The sequence below is a fragment of the Pantherophis guttatus genome, chromosome 3 (genome assembly GCF_059756535.1).
Source record: "Pantherophis guttatus breed Tessera chromosome 3, ASM5975653v1, whole genome shotgun sequence".
In the NCBI taxonomy this organism is placed as follows: Eukaryota; Metazoa; Chordata; class Lepidosauria; order Squamata; family Colubridae; genus Pantherophis; species Pantherophis guttatus.
The window spans coordinates 186,396,254-186,409,663 of NC_142065.1; the positions used below are offsets into that span (position 1 = coordinate 186,396,254).

Genomic DNA, 13,410 nt, shown 5'->3' on the forward strand with positions numbered 1-13,410 from the left:
CAAAATATCTTTACAATCCCCAAGGCAAGTCATAACTTTTGAGCACCCCCAATGTTTGGAAATTGAAAGTTGAAAAATTTGACACGCCCCCCCAAATTGCATTCTTGACTATCGTAAAAAGGTCCAACAGAGCATGTTATAGAGTGAGAAACTTGTAAATCTATTTACCGTAGCTTCGTTGCAGTCTGTGCACTTGACCACATGTTGGTGAAGCTTCCCTTCCAAATGGATTACTGACTGGCACACACGGCAATTTATTATAGGAATAGCAGTGGCATCTGGGCTAGCAATGGCAGTGTAAGGTGGCGGGAGTTCTGCTACAGAAAGAAAAGACATATTTGCGTCAAAGCATCTAAAAGTCATTCACACAATGAATACAGAACTAATAGCTCATGTGCCCATGCAGTTCATTCAATTGTCCTTTCATTCAAAGAATCATCCACTTTAATACTCAAGTGCTATTGTTTCAGGATACATTATCTGCAGGGGTGAAAAGCTCCCGGTTCGGACCGGATTGCCCGATCCGGTAGCAATGGAGGTGGGTGGTTCGGAGAACCGGTAGCAAAAATCCCTGCCCCCACCCCCCACCCAGCTGAGCTGCGCGATCATCAGAGGCTTTTTTTCTTTGGGCTCTGACGATCCAAGCTGAGTAGCCTGATCGGCAGAGGCTTTTTAAAAAATCCTCTGACAATAAGACAACACACCTGGGATCGTCAAAGCCTTTTGAAAGCATTTTTTAACAACCTCTTCGCCGAAGAGGTTGTAGAAAAAATGGTTTTAAAAGTAAAAAAAAAAAAAATTGGCCACGCCCACCCAGTCACATTACCCACCACCACCAAGCCACGTCCACAGAACCAGTAGTAACAAATTTTAGATTTCACCACTGATTATCTGTAAAAAAAAAAAGTCAGAAATTTCCAAGTTGAATACATATAAATATACAAATAACTTTAAAGATGAACATTCGATTGAAATCAAAACTTTTCCTGTTGCCATTAGTGGATAGTCAATAAAGAATCATGGAAGAATGTTTTTATATATGATTACTGCTGCCAGACACATGTGCAGAAATGAAAATATTTTGAAATACCCACAATGGGGGAAAGATTGGTGAAGATGACAGAATTAGGAGAGATGGCAAAATTAACTTGATTAGAGAAGTAATTACATTTATCAGTGCCTGGACATCCCTTCTGGGCTTTTTGCAGAAAAAAAAGAGAAAAATGAACTTGTGATTTATGGGTTTGAAGCAGTGGTGGGATTCAAGTAATTTAACAACCGGTTCTCTGCCCTAATAATTTCTTCCAACAACCAGATTCCAAACTACTCAGAAAGTTAGCAACCGGTTCTCCTGAAGTGGTGAGAACTGGCTGAATCCCACCACTGGTTTGAAGATTAGAAAGGGTAACTTATGGAAAGAAGGAACATCCTGATATAGCTTTAGAGAGAAAAGGCAAAATATAAATATAACTGCTGTCCAGAAGTCGAAAGCCACTTTTTTATAAGCTTTTCTGAAAAGTTACCATTCAGAAACATTCAGTACCTGATACCTCTAATAAAATAAACTCCAGGCAATTCTAGCCCTTATTAAGAGATATCAAAATTAGAAAAACAGCTGTATCATACCAGTTTTGCAACTCTGAAGTAACGTGTGTCTAAATCTGGGTTTAGATCTGAAATTAATATCCTGCATCAACATTACTTGTAGCCATAGTTTGTATCCAGGACAAAATGATTGCAATGAAAAATGTATTATTACATCTACTAGTAGAGACAATACTCAGCAAGCACACAAGTTAGCCGGTGTTATACAGAACAGGACTAACTCGGCTTGTTTCATTTTAGCCTTGGATTTCAGAAGGTGACATATGCCGAAAGAATCCCTTTGAGCTAAATTCCCCTTTGCAAAATACTTTTAAAATTACCGGTATATACTTCTTTGCACTTTTAAATATGCAAACAAAGGATTTGGACTGAAAAGGATGTGCTCCTCACACACAAATTCTCCTCTCCAACAGATGGCAGAGGAACTTAAACCCAGACCATCATCCAAATTCTCAGCTTTATAGACTTGTTGAGTTCATTGGATTACCGTATGCTTTCCTGAGCTGGACTCAAATGTTTGCAGGCTCTTTGAAATGTCTATTAATTAAAATCCAAGAAAATCAGCTGTAGATCTTTAATTTCAATCAAATCTTTCCTGGTTTGTACATATGACAACTGTGTCCAACAGTTCCATCAAGCAAAATTTGAGGAGATCCGTTAAGGTCCCTTTCTTTCTTTGACTCAGATAGGAAATAATAGTTTTTTTTGGGAAAAGAGTGTAAAGAAACAAAAATGTTCTTTTAGCACATTGCCCTCCCATTTCTCTCACCGTGCTTTGTTTTTAGCAATTATTTTTTCAACTGTAGACACATATAGAATTTAAAAAAGCATTCTGAACTGCAATAAAGATTTGCCATCATGGAAGTGAGGATTTGGTCAAACATGAAATGTTAAATGAGATTTTTTCCCCTTCTCTGTTCACTTGTGTATGTACACATGGATGAAGTTCATGTAGTCTCACTCTCTCACATACACATATATATCTTCCATTATGAGCAACGTTGGTATTACTTTTTCTTGAAATACCAGACATTTTGAGCAAAGGGCAAAGCTACCACCATCTGAGCTCTGGTGCTTATGAATTGAGCCAGTTTAAAATAATTAAAAACGGTTAATTTTAAAAATGACAAGTTGGAGGGCCTTAGCTCGGACAGAGTGCTGCCAGCTCCATCTCATCTATTGCTACAAGATATAAAGAATGGCATTGAAAACAACAGTTTCACTTGGTTTTATGACTCAAAGGCAGATTATAAACCCAGGCAAAAGATTAGTCCAAAACTAAGGAACATTGTGACAATCATTTAAAGAGGAAATAAGCTTTTGGAGAGGCTGCTAAGTTAGTAGCATCAAGATTTGCCCCTACATTGCAAAATATTTACACTGTCAGACAACACACAGTACTAGCAGTTGTGGAAATGTTTATTCCTATTTCCCAGTCATTTCCAAAAGGCCTCATTTTCGCAAGTCTCTTGTGTCCTTAGAGCAATAAGGTTCAAGCCATCTTACTAGTACTGGTGTGTACACAGATTTATAACCCCTTCTTGACGTCACTCACATCTCCAGAAATAAATGGAGAATAATTCAGTGAAGGGAAAGAAAAACAGAACTTCTTCTAGCCTTTAGACCTTAGATCCAAGAAAGTGTGTGGAACACTTTCATGATCACAAGTCAAGCAGAGTATAAGACTTATGTAGCAGTTCAAGGCATAAGGAAGATTTGCTGTTATAAAATCTATATTCTCTTTGCCTTCACACTCACAAAAGCCAACACTGATCCATAGAATATCATACCTATTTCCACTTAAACTTTCCCTTCCCAGGAAGATTTGTTTTCGTCAGACACAATACAGGTAGTCCTCAACTTACGACAATTGAGCCCAAAATTTATATTGCTAAGTGAGAAATTTGCTAAGTGAGTTTTGCCCCATTTTATGACTGTTCTTGCCACATTTGTTAAGTGGATCACTGCAGTTGTTAAATCAGTAAAATGGTTGTTAAGTGAATCTGGTTTCCCCATTGACTTTGCTTGTCAGAAGTTGCAAAAGGTGATCATATGACCCCAGGACACTGCAATTGTCATAACTGTGAGTCAGTTGTTCAAGCATCCATATGTCAATCATCTGACCATGGGGATGCTGCAATGGTCAGAAGTGGGAAAAAATGGTCATAAGTCACTTTTTTCAGTGCTGTTGTAACTTCAAATGGTCACTAAGCGAACTGTGGTAAGTCGAGGACTAACTGTATATCCAACACAATCCATGCTCTGCAACTGGAAAAGACAAAGGCAGATTTGATTTTGCTCCTTTCAAATTAGAAAGATGCTCAGTTACTATTAATGCAACTGAAGAAAAATCTACACCCCCTTCTCTAAACCTTGAATCCTAATTATCAAGAGGAAAATGGAAATAAAGTAGGGAGAAAATGGACAGGAAAAACCACAGCTCCTATACTTCCAATTTTAGTTGGAGAGCTCCATCCATCAGGTGCATCAAGACAGAATGTAAAAATGACAGGATTTGTGACTCCACTGGGCAAATGACACAATTATGTACTTGTATCATAGCACATGTAAAAACATAAGTTCTATTATTTGCATGACAGTCATGTGTTCATATTAACACCACTCCCTCCCATACACACACACACACACACACATGTAGGCTTTCCCCATATGGGAAGCTTTCGTGTCCGATTCCCAAATGTGCCAAATCCTTATCAATGGTTACTTATCTGCCAACAAACTAATCTGTCTGAAGAATTAAGTAGAAATCCTGCCTGACTACCAGTAGCAAAGAAAAGGTCATTATTTTTTCCCCCAACTAGCGTAGTCCCTGCAATCATTCTTTTAAACCTCTTAATGTCTTGGGGGTCCCTTAACAGCACTGCTTCAATTAACCCTTAAATGCATTATGAGAGAATTGAAGGGAACTTGAGTGCAGGGAGGAGCAGTCAAATTAGAGAGCAGGTGCTTCGGGCAGCTGCAGCTGGCATCCCCTTCAGCAAAATGAGAGGAGGAGAGGAAATTGGAGCTGCCTGGTTTCCATCTGGAAGGGTGGCGGAATGACTACATTGTTCTTGCCCCTTCTGGGATGCATGAGTGAGGATCCTGCTCCTTCTGCCTCCATTGCCTTTGCCTTAAATGCACTATGAGATAATGTTATCAAGAGCCTACAATAGTGATGACAATACCTATGACACGGGTGTCAACAGTGACACCTTACAATGTTTCGGGTGACCTAGCAGCATTCACCAACACCCAACAGCACTTATTCCCGAAAGCACACCCCATTCTTGCACAATTTGAGGAGGCTGCATGAGAATGGGCTGTGTGCTCTCATGGAACCTCCAGCCCCCCCCACCCCCCGAAGTCACATGAAATGGATGTGCTCTCATATGACCTCTGGAGCACCCAAGAATTGTGTGAGAACAGGACATGCTTTCGTCCTGTTTTAGGAGGCTCCAAAGGCCACCGAAGAACATTCTACAAAGATGCTTCAAGAACGAGGGCCTCATAAGACCCAGAGCTGTCTCGAGTAGGTCCCAGGAGCCTGTCAATAGAAGGAGAACAACACTTGAACACATGATTGAATTGTACATTTTATAAAATAGATTAATATGTAAACAATTGTTTCTCTCTTGTTCTGGAGAGGGTATTGTGACATGCCAGCAAAATCAAAGTAGGTATTTTCTGAATTTTTGGCATGCCAAGCGCAAAAGGTTTGCCATCACAGACCTACAATGATTGCTTAAAGCTGCTATATTTCACCTCACCCACCAAAAAAATAAAATAAATGAATGACCTAGGAAATAGCTAAATCAGCCTCCCATAATCTTCCTCTTTGAGATTTCTAGAACTCAACAATTGGCAAAAATGGATACTGTTTTTTATTGTTTTAGGGGAACAAGAGTATGAAACTTAAGTTAAATCCCTAAACTAGATTTATTCATTACATTTAAGAAACCCAAGAATATTTGATCCTGCTCTCACACATATCCTACCATGTGTACTTTGCATCATTATTCCAGTCATTATGAACTTTCTACCCCCACCCTAAGTCAGGAATGGAGTAGCAACCAAAATAATGAATCCATCTCTGAAAAGCAAAGGGATATTTTCATAGTGAAATATTGAGCTTCATATAACGTATGTAAGCGTACTTACATGAATGTAAAAGCAAACAAAATAAAAAGTGTGGTTTTATTTATTTATTATTTCAATTTGTATACCGCCCTACTCCCGAAGGACCTTTTTTACAGGAAAAAATAGCAATGACACACATATTGAAGAACCTGGAATTATGAACTGAAAATATTTAAAGATATTTATCTCTAGATAACTCCCCCCCCCAACACACATCTGAACTACATCAGGCTCTGTTTGCCCTTAAAACCTGCCTTTTTCTCTAGGGGTTTGGCTTCAGTGGAGTGGGGGGTCCCCTTTTGGTTGTTTTTACTGTTGTGCTTCATCACCATTTTGTATTTGGAATGTCATATTATATATAGCATGTATGTTTAATAGTATATGGATCTTTTGTTTTTCTGATGCACACCATCCAGTCACATTGTTTGCCTTATAAATCCAGTACAATAAATTGATCAATAAAACAAATATATGATATAACTATACAATGTCCATACTTGGGAATAAATCCAAATACTAAAATGCCTTTCCAGGGATATTTTGACTAAAGGAAATGAATCCAGTAAACCCAGCCTTTTGCACTTTTGATTGTTGTCATATATCAGGCTAGACACAGCAATAAATCTCAGTGCTTCAAAAACTTAACTCCTGAAAGTTCAGTAACTAAGTAACAGAAGAAGCTTCTTCACAGATTTGCCCCTGCTAGATATATTGCTTTACAAGGGTGAAAATTCGTTCTCCAAGTTTGTGGGTTGATTTCCGAATGTTTTGTTACCTGGCTAGGTAACATCTTCAGTGGGGTTTTTCAAGATGTTACCTAGCCTGGTAACGAAATGTTCAGAAACCAGCCCACAAGCTCAGAGAATGAACCTTCCTACATCCGAGCTACAGATATTCGCCATTATTGCATATTGTTTTATTGCAGACAAGAAAGTAGTGGTATCTACCCAGGAAATCTGCTTACCTCAGAAGGTAGGAATCAAGGTATTTTCCTCCTACCTTTTCAAGTCTACAGACTATCTCAGTACTTCTTAACTTCAGTGCCTTTAAGATTGTGGATTTCAACTTCCAGAATTCTCCAGCCTGTAATCTGTCTGAGCAATTCTGGGAATTGACATCCACACATCTTAAAGGTGCCAAGGTTGAGAAACAATGGACTATCTGACTTTTTCCTGGTCTGCCTCAACAGGGTCAGCACTTACATAGATTCAATGATGCACCAGCTGTATCAGCAGTCACCAACTTGTGGTCTGTGAGAAAATTTTGGTGGTGCGCATAAAAATTATTTGCATTTTTTTATATTGCACTAAATACTATTTATCTTTTTAAAAATTCATATTAGTGGTCCGTGGGATTTAAATTTATGAATTTAGTGGTCCCTGAGGTCCGAAAGGTTGGTGACCCTGAACCACTGAGCCAGGTAGTGGTATATACCACTACCAGCTGTGCTATTGTGCTTAATAAATAAAAATACTTCATAGGATCATTGAATATTGTACGAAAATTATAGTCTTTCTACTAAGAAATTCATTCACTATCCACATAGCCATGAATGGGTGATGAGGAGGTGATTGAATATTTATTTTTATTTTATTTATTTATTTTGTCAAGTACGTATTAGATAATAATTACCGAATTTAAACTCATGCATCTTTCATTTGCATGATGTTCATAAATGTAACTCTGTGTAACTGTAATTAAAATGATTATCTTCCAGGTTTGGAAAAGAGCATCTTGCTGCAGGAGATAGGATTCAGGTTACTCATAGCTTATGTAGGAGTGCGTCTGTGGAAAAATATTTGGCAACTTTCACCTTCCTCAACTTTTAAAATTTAAGGGTAGCTTACTCTTTCTTTATACCTTTAGCCAAGGCTGATGAATTAAACTACACTTACAATTAGAGCAATGAGCACAGTATTCCATAGCATCTATTAACACACAGGTAACAAAACTGAAGTAGCCAGCTTTTTAAAAAATTCTAATACATATCTCAAATGCAAGCTGGACCTCAGCTAAGCAGGAGGTAGGGTGTGCTTCAATGCAGACATAATTTCAAAGAAGAATTCACCAATGTTCCTGCACATAGGATCAGTACAGAAACTAAAGAGACAGCAACCATATCACCCAGTGACCTGATAAATGTTGTTGTATCCTTGCCAAGAATATCTTCTCAGTGGTTTTGATCACTGGCTTTAATCTCTACTGCCCAGCAAATCATTTAAAGATTGCTTTGTGCTCATTACCGTGGGGAACAAAAAATCATCTGGACAGCCATCAACCATATCTTTTTTAGCTCTCTCTTTTTTATAAGCCACAGTGTCTGGATTCATAAAAAGCATTAAGCCAACAAGTGTGTTTAGTAGGATACAGTGGCTAGATGTGCCCAACGTTTTAAGCCAGAGGTGTCAAATTCAAGGCCCGCAGGCCAGATCTGGCCAGTGGTGTGCTTAGACCTGGCCTATGGAGCCACCCTGGAAACAGTGAAGAACCAACCTGTGGTGCCTCTGCCAGCAAAATGGAGCTAGGAGGGCCACGCGCGGCCCTGCCAGGCTCCATTTTTGGTCGTGATGGCCTCCTACAGCCCTCTTCTGGTGAAACAGAGCCTGGGGAGTCTGTTACGGCTGAAAATGGAACCTTGATGAGTGACCTCAAGCTGGCCATGCCCATCCTGGCCACACACACCTGGCCCCCTGAGGTCAAACACAACTCTGATGCGGCCCTCAATGAAATCGAGTTTGGCACCCCTGTATTAAGCTATACCCAAACTCATCACAGTAATGATTGTGAGCCCTTCATAGTAGACCAGGCCAACAAACAGGCTGGGTGAGGATTTCAGGAAAGCTCTTTATTGTAGTTAGGTAGAATAGCACTATCTTGAAAATTTGTCTAGGTTCCCTTTCTATCCCAGCTTATACTAAACAAAATAAAGGGGGAATTATTTAGAGTTTTTTTCTCATTCTTTCTTCTTTTTCAGGACTATGTAATCTTTTCTGCAAATCCCCCTTAACAACTAGCTCATTCTTGAAGGTCAACCCTACATTCCTTCATACTTAAATCACCAAATCTAGTCAGTACTAAGGCTGTATGAAGTTTCATTTCAAATTTTAATTTGAAGGTGATTTGACTGAATAATTTCTTCAATTAAAATGAATCAAATATAGTATGACTCAATTAACATGAAGGATTTCTGCATGTGCACTGTTTCACTGAACTGAATTTTATCAATCCAGTTTGATGATTTCAACCAACTGATTCTTCAAATAAAATCCCTTATTCAAACCGAACCAATGATTCACACTGTAATCTGCTCAATCCACAAACCCTATTAGTAGGTTCTATTCTTATGGTACCATACCTGCAGCTATCAACAGGATCTCTAGTTGAACAAAAGAAAGCCTTGAACACGGCTGTTCCTATTACAAGGCAGAATTAATTATATCTACAAGGTCATATGAAAAGAGACAATGGGTTGACATTTATTTGTCCATTTCCACACACTTTCATTACAATATTAGCAATCCCATTATTAGTACGCACCAAGATAATGCTGCTGCAATAAAGCAAATGCAAGTTCCAGATAACTAGAAATATTTACAGAGAAAACATGGCATCATGGTTGCAAGATGTTGTCTTGCAAATGAAGGACTCTTAGGTGCTAGAACTTCCTGCAAGAATTCCTACATTTTATTTTAGCAGATTTAAATTATTGCTTTTAATGAATTGTATTGGTCTTAAAAAATATAATCGATCCTGGTCCAAGAAATATGCTTTCTCTGAAGCTGTGCCTTCTAGAATGGGGTCCCCCCAGATCCAGATGGCCCAAACTCTGCTATTCTTTAGAAGAGCCATGAAGATCTGGCTCTTCAGGCTTTTGACAAAGAAGAGTGATACTTCTTGTTAGTCATTTATCTTTATTGTTAATCTTTTATTGATTTTATTGTAACTTCTTTGATGATGTGAGCTGTTCGTAGTTGTTGAGAGTTGGACAGCCTACAAGATGATGATGATGATGATGATGATGATCCACGATATTGAGAACTATGCATTATAGACCTTGGAAACCAGTTCCAGAAGACATGGATCTGACTTTTATTAGAAAGAACATCTTCTGTGCTATCAGAGGTTTTACATTCCTGTTTGTATTTTCTTCATTCTTCAAGTTCTACCGTACGCTCAGTTTCTCAAATAATGAACTTTTGCTCTGTAAATATTCCCCAATGGGGATTCATTTTTGTGTTATGACAATAAATAAAAAGCTCTGACCAATAATTAATCATTATCAGCCTTTGCTTCTAGAGAGGTCAGGACATTTTGATCCTTCTTGCCAAGGGGAAACACATGGGCAAAGTCACACGGATTGAAATAAGCAAAGGCTTTTTGTAGCTTGCTACTTTCTTTCTGGGCTGTGGAATACATTAAGCCAAGGCAAAAAAAAAAGTTGAAGCAAAACTGTTCACGAAAACCAAAAATGGAGCAACATCAAAGAAGAAGAAAAAGAAATAATCCTCTTAGAGCATTCCAAGATTAAGTAGGCTTTCCTCAAAAGGCTCATGCGGTTTTATATTTCTGGTCTCAATTCCCAATTCCAAGAACAGAAGTACGAAAGCTTCCAGGAGTAAAATATGGCTTCTATCTGTTCTTTTACCTTCCCTTCCCTTCCTTCCTTCTCCTTTTTCTGTTGATCATTCCTGACACGATTAACTCTTCTACAACATGCTCTGCTAAAATGTATTTTACTAATTTGTTGTGTTATAGAATCCCAGAGCATATGGTGAATTTATGATTTGTTGTAAGCAGGTAGTCCTTGACTTACAACTATTTGTTCAGTGACCATTCAAAGTGACAACAGCATTAAAAAAACTTACAACCATTGCAGCATCCTTACAGTCAGCTGATCAAAATGTGGGCGCTTGGCAACTGGTATTTGTTTATAATAGTTGTAGCATCCTGGGGTCATGTGATCATCATTCACAACTTTCCCAGATAGCTTCTGGAAAGAACAGTCAATGGGGGAAGCTGGATTCCCTTAACGGCTGCCTGATTGACTTAACAACCATCTTGCTTAACAATGGAAATTCTGATCTCAACTATAGTTGTAAGTCAAGGACAACAATGAACCCTGTCATTGGGCTCATGGGTAAATGCAAACTGCTCAGTTTACAACTAACTAATATGGAGGAACCCACTTAAGAGCAAGACACAAAATTCAGTCTCAGCCAGTCTCACCTTCTCTATAAAGGGGCACTGACTAGAGAAGGGAATAGGTGTGAATGTACTGCACTAGCCCCCTATACCCGTAATGGCGAACCTATGGCACGCGTGCCACAGGTGGCATGCAGTGCCCTCTCTGTGGGCACGCGAGCCATCGCCCCAGTTCAGCTCGCCACACATGAGTGCAGCCCTCCCACTGGCCACCTGGTTGTTAGGTCTCTGCTGCGCATGTAAGGGGGGTGGGGTGCATGCGTGGGGACCGCACAGCATTGCATTTGGGGGTTCGGGCACATGTGCGTGGATTCGCGTACACGCACACACTTTGGGCACTCAGTCCGGAAAAGGCTAGCCATCACTACCCTATACCAGGGGTAGGCAACCTTAAATACTCAAAGAGCCACAAAGGTCCTAACCAGGAGACCTCTGTTCAATTCTGGAGCGGACCAGAAGTTCGGTTCCCCCACCATAGTCTCCTCCTAGCGCGGCGTCCTTTTTCCTCTACCTATCCTAACCGAAAACCCTATCAATTGTGGAGCCGACAGCTGACAGGGAGCCACAGCAGAGGGATGAAAGAGCCACACACGGCTCCAGAGCCTCAGGTTGCTGACCTGACCTTATACCCTTCTATTCCCTATCACTTGTACACACGATCACCAAGTATGATGAATTACTACAGCAACAGCAGCAGAGGACAATCTTGGAAGATAGGAAACAGACTCCTTTGTACTCTAATGAGTTTTAGGAGCATGTGTGGAGTTCTTTCCTTGGGGACCCCAGGACCCACCCCACCCCACCCCACCTAGCTGAGAATTGCAATAACACTGAAACAGCCTGGTTTAGAAAGCTGCTTTACTACAAATACCCCCACGTTAAAAAAAGGCACGCCCCCAACCGTGTGGAGGCCTTTAAACACCCTCTTCATCTTCTCCAGCCCCCCCCCCTCAATCCAGCATTTCTGTTTCTTACAGCGCGGATCGCAAAGCAAGCAAACCCCCGCCCCCCCCCGCTCTCTTCTGTAGTGCCTCGCCAGAAGCCGGGTGGGATTCCACATTGGGTGAAAAAAAAGGGGGGGTGCATTATTTACGCAATTCTTGGCCACTGCGTACCTGTCCTTGTTTTCTCAAGAGAAGCCCCTGATTCAGCAGAATTGGGGGGGGGGAGAGAGAAGGAGGGGGAGGAGGGAAACCAGGCAAATGGGAAGAAGGCTCAGGAGCTTAAGCCTTGCCTCAAGGACACCGGAGTCCTGTCCGCAGCAAAGGCGTCCCCGCCCCCTTTCAAGCCAATGCCGCCGTCCCCGTCCCCCCCCCCCCACAGCTCCAAACCCCAATTCATTCCCCCGCCATCAACAAAGCAGGCAGGGAGGCTGGGGAAGGTGTGTGTGGGGGGGGGGGGAACGAAGAGAGACGCACGCGCACCCCTCCCGCCTCCAAATTCACTCCCCAGCTCGCCCCCAGCCATGAAGTAACACGAAACCCGTCCCCCCCACCCTTGGAGACGCTTCGTTTCCCCTCCCACCCCACATCCCCGGCCCCGAAACAGACCCGCCGAATTCCCCACCCCCCTCCCCTCCACTAATTCCCCTTGCCAGCTCGTCCACCCCTCAGGTCTTCTTCTCCTCCTCCCTCCGTCCCTCCCCCACCCCTCGAACTTGGCAGCTATGCCGGGAAAGGGGAGTTTGTGGCCAACGTGCCAGGCAAGGCGGGGAAAAAAAAAAAAAAAACAACCCCGCGGCATGGAAAAAGAGCTCCGCAGGCTTCGCTTTACCTCTCGGGCTGCTGTCCGGGAAATACGGCGGGGCCGTCGGAGTCACATTGCCCGACCCGGGCGCTGACAGCAGCGGGGACCGTTCGTCCACCCCGTCCGCAGCCATGGAAGTCTCGCACTAACCCGTTGGGTGGGTGGGAGAGAGCGAAGGGAAGAGGCCGACCTGCCTTTCAGCCCCGCTGCGCCAGTGTGCGCGTCGGCAGGCGGCGGAGAACGGGGGAGGGAAGGCGCCGGGCGGAGCGCTGTCCAAAGGGGAGGGCTGGGGAAAAGGCCTGCCTGCCTTGCCTTGCCTTGCCTGCTTGGAAGGTAGAAGTTAATCAATGAAAGTGAGGGGAGGACTCCGAGGAGGAATCGCTCCTGCCGGCTCGAAGTTGGGAGGGAGGAGGAGGATGCTGTAGTCACTTTAGAGCAGTGTTTCTCAACCTTGGAAGCTTGAAGATGGGTGGACTTCAACTCCCAGAATCCCCCAGCCAGCAGCGCTGGCTGGGGGATTCTGGGAGTTGAAGTCCACCCATCTTCAAGCTTCCAAGGTTGAGAAACACTGCTTTAGAGAAATATGGCCATGGCTCAGTGCCTGCCCAGATCTCGCAACTAGGGAGGGCTCCGGCACGCATTTGCTGGATTGCTTTTCATCAGGAAGCACATTATGATGCTCCGTCGCCTAGTCAGTCAGATGTTTAGACGGGGATT

The 13,410-nt window shown here is 42.1% G+C and overlaps 1 protein-coding gene across 2 annotated transcripts in view; it reads right to left on the reverse strand.

Annotated features, from left to right (window-relative positions):
• PIP4P2 (phosphatidylinositol-4,5-bisphosphate 4-phosphatase 2) overlaps positions 1–13,097 on the reverse strand; it is a 26,475-nt gene extending 13,378 nt beyond the window's left edge. Inside the window, exons 1-2 of one of the 2 annotated variants that reach the window (XM_034422418.3) lie at positions 12,721–13,097; positions 169–317 (exon numbers count right to left, since the gene is read on the reverse strand). In XM_034422418.3, coding sequence (XP_034278309.1) covers positions 169–317; positions 12,721–12,826 — 255 coding nt within the window. In that variant the 5' untranslated portion in view covers positions 12,827–13,097. The remainder of the gene's footprint in view (positions 1–168; positions 318–12,720) is intronic. The other variant, XM_034422419.3, reaches the window with a different exon arrangement.
• Between the last annotated feature and the right edge of the window lie 313 nt (positions 13,098–13,410).